Here is a 6222-nt window from a genome sequence, read left to right as displayed (position 1 = left end):
TGAGTCCCAGATCTGGCAGCTTAAAACTCACACCGGGCACATGTGCATGTGTGCCCAAAATCCCAAGAGGAGAATGAAGGAGGAGGGATTGCAGTGTGGCCATCCTCTTGGGGGGGATTTCTCACTTTCTTTTTTTTAAGGGGTGGAGATTTCTCACTTTCTGTCTCTCTCTGGCTCTCTGACAGCACAGGAGCACAAGTGCCCTATAGCAAAGATCTCAATTACAACAATAATCACCAATACTAGTGCAGGGTCACACAGTTTATCAGACCTCACAGCATGCTTATCTAAACTGCCAGGGCCCTGGCCAGAAGGTGGGCCAGGTCGGCATGCAGCTGGGATTCTGGAAAGCCAAGTTCCAAGGTTAAAAGCTGCAGGGAAACCGGCCCTCAGGGACGTAGTGGCAGAGCCAAGGTCTCTTGGGCTGACCCTGAACCTAGTCCAGGGTCCCATGGGTTATACTGCAAGGCTTTGGAGGAGGGGCCAAGTTGGTCCCAGGAAGCCCTGGTAGATGGAGGCATCAGAGTCCTCAGTAGGGCCCCAGGGAAGAGGTTCAGGCTCCGGTCACAGCAGAAGGCCCAGGCACCCTGCACTATGTCTCCTAGCAGCACTTGGCCTCCCCAGGGAAGGCACCTCTAGCAAAGCCCCTGGTCTCCAGAAGAGCCCAGCAAGGAGGGGAGGGCAGAGAAGTCACAGGCTAGTTTCTGTAGCTGCAGGGCCGTGGTCCCAGCGATGTGCACCTACCCCTCCTCCAGGTGCTTCTCCCTTCAGGCACTGGACTGCGTTTCTGCGGGTACACGCAGGAGCTCCTGAGTAGGTCTCCCCTATCACAGGCAGCTTCCTTGTGCCCTTTCCCTGGTTCTTCAGCCCTGGTAGAGATGTGGAAGTGAAGATGGGACTGGAAAAACAATCAGACTCAGCTGGGCTGGGAAATGGGGCATTTAGGGCACTCAGGCAGGCAAAGGGCTGGTGGCCGGGTCACAACACCCTCCGGAGCAGGGAGCCTTCTTGGCTGCCCCGCCCCCTTAGCAACAAGCCCTCCAGTGCAGGTTTCCATCACTAGGTGGCGCTGTCCTCCCAAAGCCCCTCTCGCTGCCAAGTGGAATATGGCAGACCTGGTCTAGGGAGGGCAGTGCTGGTGTTCAGATCCTGGCATAGGCACGCAGAACTGGCTGTTACACAGGGAACTGTGTGTGTTCAGGCTGACAAACAGCCACTGCCTTAAGCACATCCCCAGAACCCCCAAGCAGCTCTTGACACGAAAGGGTCAAATCTCTGTGCGGCTCGGATCTTCCAGAACTGCTCTGATTGGTTGACATATCACCCTTAGGAAGGGGCAAACACTCTCCCAGGCCTCTGAGTTCACCAAGGGTTGAACTAACCCCCAAAGCAGGCACAGAGCTGGTTTGATCTCTGCACTACACCGACGTCTGAGCTTAGAGTCAAGCCAACCAGGTTCAGGCTATGTTATGGGCGCATCTCATTTCTTCTCTTTGCTGGGCTGCTGTAAAATAGCATCTATAGGGGGTGGTTTAGATGGTTTCTAAGGATCTTTATTGCTGCTTCTGAGCCGCAATTCCCTCGTAGCTGTCTCTCTTGCTTACTCTCATACACACACACACACATATACTCACACATGGAACTGTCTTGTCTTTTCTCTCCTGACCAGAACTGACCCATGACCTGGAGATGAGAGAGGCCCAATCTCACCAGCAAGGTAAGAGAAGGGTGCTGGTGGGGAAGTACATGGGGCCCACAGGTCCAGTTTCCCCCAACCCTTAGAAGGACCCTGCCTTCCCTGTCCCCAGACTAGACTTGGAGACAGCCACTCCTTGGCTTGGTGAGCAGTGTAGAGTGTCAGCCACACATACTTGTTCTGTTAGGTGGCCTGTGGGGGGAACAACCTGCACGCCCACACATAGTCCTCTCTAACGTGTCTTTGTCCAAAGCAGAAAAAGGAACGCAGGAAGGAGCCGGCCATGTGGTTTTACTTCCACTGGGCCCACTGAATTCCTTTCTGGACTTCTGCAGTCTCTTTCCATCCTTGTACAAGTGATCACATGGTCAGTGTTCTCCCCCCTCAAGATGCTGAGTGTCGTGATGTAACACAATGGAATAGAGGTCCTTGGCTTTTTTCTTTTCCTTTTTTTTTTTTTTTTTTTTTTTTGGAGAGGGGAATTTTTTTTTATGGGTGTGTTCTATGTATCTATTTTTTTTGGAGAGATTGTTGCTATAGGGTGTGTGCACTTGCCAGAGAGACAAAAAGTGAGAAATCACCACCCAGGGAGGGTGGCCACACACCGCAATCCCTTCTCCTCCATTCTCCTCTTGAGACCCTGGGCACACACACACCATGTGCCTGGTGTGAGTTTTAAGCCGCTGGGTCCAGAACTCGAATCACAGGTTAACTACATGGGAGTCCGGCAACATAAGCATTACACCATCTGCTGGTCCTAAGGGGTGGTCCTTGACTTTAAGGAACTTAGTCTAAATGAGGAGAAAAGAGAAATGCACATTAACAAACACTTCCTTTTACAAAGCGTGACTTCTTGCCATTTTAGCAATTCTATTAAAATATTTGTTTCAGGGACCAGCAGTTGGTGTAAGGGCTATGTTGCTGGACTACCATGTAGTCGACCATGGTTCAAGTCCTGGACCCAGTGGTGTAGACTCACACCAGGCGCGTGTATGTACGTGCCCAAGATCCCGAGAGGAGAATGGAGGAGGAGGGATTGCAGCATGGCCATCCCTCCTGGGGGGTGATTTCTCACTTTCAGTCTCTCTCTGTCTTTCTGGCGAGTGCATGTGCCCTATAGCGAAAAACTCTCAAAAAAATGTGCAAAAAATAAAAATTTGTTTCAGAGTATTACTTTCATAAAATGGTGGAGATAGGGAGATGGCATTCCAAAGGGAAGAGACTTATAATTTTGCAAAAAATTTCTAGAGGTCTGTTGCACACCATCATGAATATACTTAACACTATTGGACTATACACTTAAAATGGTTAAGATTGTAAATCTCATGTGTCTTACAATTTAAAAAAAAATGTTTCTGAGAGAGAATTGCATAAGATCTTTTTTTTTTTTTTTGAGAGTTTTTTTTGCTATAGGGCGCATGCACTCGCCAGACAGACAGAGAGAAACAGAGACAGAAAGTGAGAAATCACCCCCCAGGGGGGATGGCCATGCCACAATCCCTTCTCCTCCATTCTCCTCTCAGGATTTTGGGCACGCACACACACGCGCCCGGTGTGAGTTTTAAGCCACTGGGTCCGGGAGGCGAACCACGGTCGGTTACATGGGAGTCCAGGGACATAGCCATTACACTAACTGCTGGCCCCATGAGAATTGCATAAGATCTTAATCACCAGATAATAGGATCGCTAAGAATTAGGACCAGGTGTTATCCATTGGCTCCAGAAAATAAGGCACATCACATGACATAGAGAGGGACTCAGTAACCACTTAATTAAGAATGAATAGTTTGGGGACCAGCAGTTAGCGTAATGGCTATGTCGCTGAACTCCCATGTAGCAGACCGCAGTTTGTAGTCCCAGACCCGGTGGCTTAAACTCATGTCATGCGCATGTGTGTGCGTGCCCAAGATCCCGAGAGGAAAATGGAGAAGGGATCGCCGTGTGGCCATCCCCTCTGGGGGGTGATTTCTTGTTTTCTGTCTCTCTGTCTCTCTCTGTCTTTCTGGCAAGCGCACGCGCCCTATAGCAAAAACCTCTCCAATAAATAAATAAAAGAATGAATAGTTTTGAGGCCAACAGATGGCATAATGGTTACAGCCGACTGTGGTTTGAGTCTTGGACCCATGGCTTGAAAATCATGCCAAATGTGTATGCATGCATATCCAAGACCCCAGGAAGAAACTGAAAAAGGGATTGCGGCATGGCCATCCCCTTTGTGGGGGGAGGTAATTTCTTACTTCCCTCTCACTGTCTCTGTCTTTCTCTCTCTCCAGCAAGCGCACACACCCTAAAGCAAAAACCTCTTAAAAAAAAAAAGTTTTTCGGGGTCAGCAAGTGGTGTGGTGGTTAAGGGCACTGGACTCCCACATGGCTGACCATGGTTTAAGTCCCAGATCTGGTGGCTTGCTTTCTCATTCTCTCTCTCTCTCTCTCTCTCTCTCTCTGCCTCTCTGGTCAAATTAAAATAAATAAAGTTAAATAAAATAATTCTAATAAAGGTTTTTCTTGCCAAGAGGGTTCTTTTTATTATTAAATGTATTTATTATTATTATTATTTTTTTAACTTGACTAGAAATAGAGGGGGGGGAATGTGAGCAAGCAAACCACCAGGTCCAAGACTCAAACCATGGTTTGCCATGTGGGAGTCCAGCGCTTTAACCACCACACCCTGCCGGGGTACAGCCTCGGCGGGGGTGGGTTGACTCGCTTCCCAGCAAGGCTACCAGTTTTCTGGAGCAAATAGCAAGCAGCCTTGCTGACACGCTAATTTGACCTAAGTGTTATTCCTAGGTCGGGGGAGGGGGGTAACACAGCAGCGGCCTTGCCAACGTGCTGCCCGATCTAAGAGGTATAGGTCAAAATGCTCAAGACAGATCCTGGGCCCTACCGGGTTGGACTTCTCCAACACCCTCTGCCATTTCTGCCAGGAGAGTTCTTCAGAACAAACTCCCTGCAATACTGATTATAGATCAAGGGTTACATGACCAAGAGCTGGGTACAGGGAAGGTGGGAAGCTTAAGCTAAGATGTTAGGACCTCTATAAATTACTTGGGGACATCTAAACAGTTAAGGACTTGAACAAATTCTGCCCACTTCTTTAGGTGGCAGCCATAGGCACCTTAGTGCCTAGGTGCTTGGAGGAAAGGGCCCATATCCCAGACACCAGAGTAGGACAATTCTGTGACAGCAGCAGCTTTCATCTCATGTACTGTACTTCCTCCAAAAAGACTTTTAGGGTCACCTGGGCCCCAGCCACTGCCCCAGTGTCCTGTATTTTTTTTTTTAATCTTGCCTCTCAATGGGCTTTCTTTGTGCTCCTATCTCTTGGTGATGTCCACGTCCCTTCCAGGGTCACCTTTGCCTCTTTTCGGCTCTCTGTGTTCCTGCACTCACTCACGTGTGCCAAGTCCCATTTTTTGCTGAAATGGCACTTCTGATCCAGGAAGCAGAGGCCTCAACTCTGGCAGCACTTCAGAATCACCTAGAAAGATTTCAGTTATCAACTCCCATTCCAACCCCACAGGTTCTGATTCTATTGGTCTTGGTAGGGCCCAAGAAACAATGTTTCTTAACGGTTTCTGGGTGGTTCCAATGCCTCTCCAGAGTTAAAACTAACAGCAATGGCAAAGATAAACAATATAGGAGTAAAGGAAACATCACAAAATGTGGTCCATGTTCTGTGAAGGAGACAGGGACATTGTCCCCTCCTTCCTGTGAACACTGCCAACTCTTTCAGTCCCCTGCTCTTGCCATGTCTTCCCGCCTCAAGGCATGCACAAGCTGTTCCCTGTGTCTGCGGCGTTCTTTTTCCCCTCATTACTACTTTAGTCCTGTTGGTCCCTCAGATCCTGCCAAGCTTATCTTACCGTGGAAGCCTTCACAGACTGGGGCACACCCTCCTGCTGCAGTTACGCAGTTACCCTCCTGCGCTGAGTTACGTATTTCAGCACATGTCAGTTGCAACTTCACATTTATTTATGATTACTTACTGTCCTCTCACACTCTGCTTACACATCTTGAAGTGTTTTATCATCTACAATTCCCCCACAGGGGATACCCAGTGCCTGACACAGTGCACAGAGTCAGGTCAACAGATTATCTGTGAGATTTGTGGCAGGAAGGGGTTTGTCTGTAAACTGAAACCTGAAGAATAAGAGGTCAAGCAGAGGAGACGACAGGTGTAAGGGTCCTGGGAATGAGGAAGGAAGGCAGCTGCAGCCTGCGCGGGGAATGAGGGGGCATAGTTGGGGAGGTGGAGAGGAGCGGGGCATGGTTGCAGAAGCCGCTGCGCTGTGCACTCACGCCGTGTTCTAAACCAGGCTGGATCCGTCATCTCTTGCCTCTGTCTTCCGGTTCCAGAGGCGGCATCCCGGGAGCTAGAGAGCAAGTGCCGCGCGCTGGAGTCGCAGCTGGCGGCGCGGACCGCGGCCAACGCGGAGCTGCGGCAGGAGGTGGCGCAGCGCGAGGCGCTCGTGTCCGCCCTGCGCTGCAGCCTGCGCGCCGAGGAGCGCCGCTTCCTGGAGGAG

The 6222-nt window shown here is 50.0% G+C and overlaps 1 protein-coding gene across 1 annotated transcript in view; it reads left to right on the top strand.

The window, feature by feature from the left end:
• Window positions 1–6222, top strand: part of CCDC92B (coiled-coil domain containing 92B) — a 31336-nt gene that overhangs the window by 21852 nt on the left and 3262 nt on the right. The window contains exons 3-4 of the mRNA XM_027767879.1: window positions 1670–1717; window positions 6056–6222. Coding sequence (XP_027623680.1) covers window positions 1670–1717; window positions 6056–6222 — 215 coding nt within the window. The remainder of the gene's footprint in view (window positions 1–1669; window positions 1718–6055) is intronic.

This window comes from Tupaia chinensis, unplaced genomic scaffold (genome assembly GCF_000334495.1).
Source record: "Tupaia chinensis unplaced genomic scaffold, TupChi_1.0 Scaffold144899_1, whole genome shotgun sequence".
NCBI lineage: Eukaryota > Metazoa > Chordata > Mammalia > Scandentia > Tupaiidae > Tupaia > Tupaia belangeri.
The sequence above is the reverse complement of the archived record's forward strand: the minus strand, read 5'-3'. Positions and strand labels throughout refer to the sequence as shown.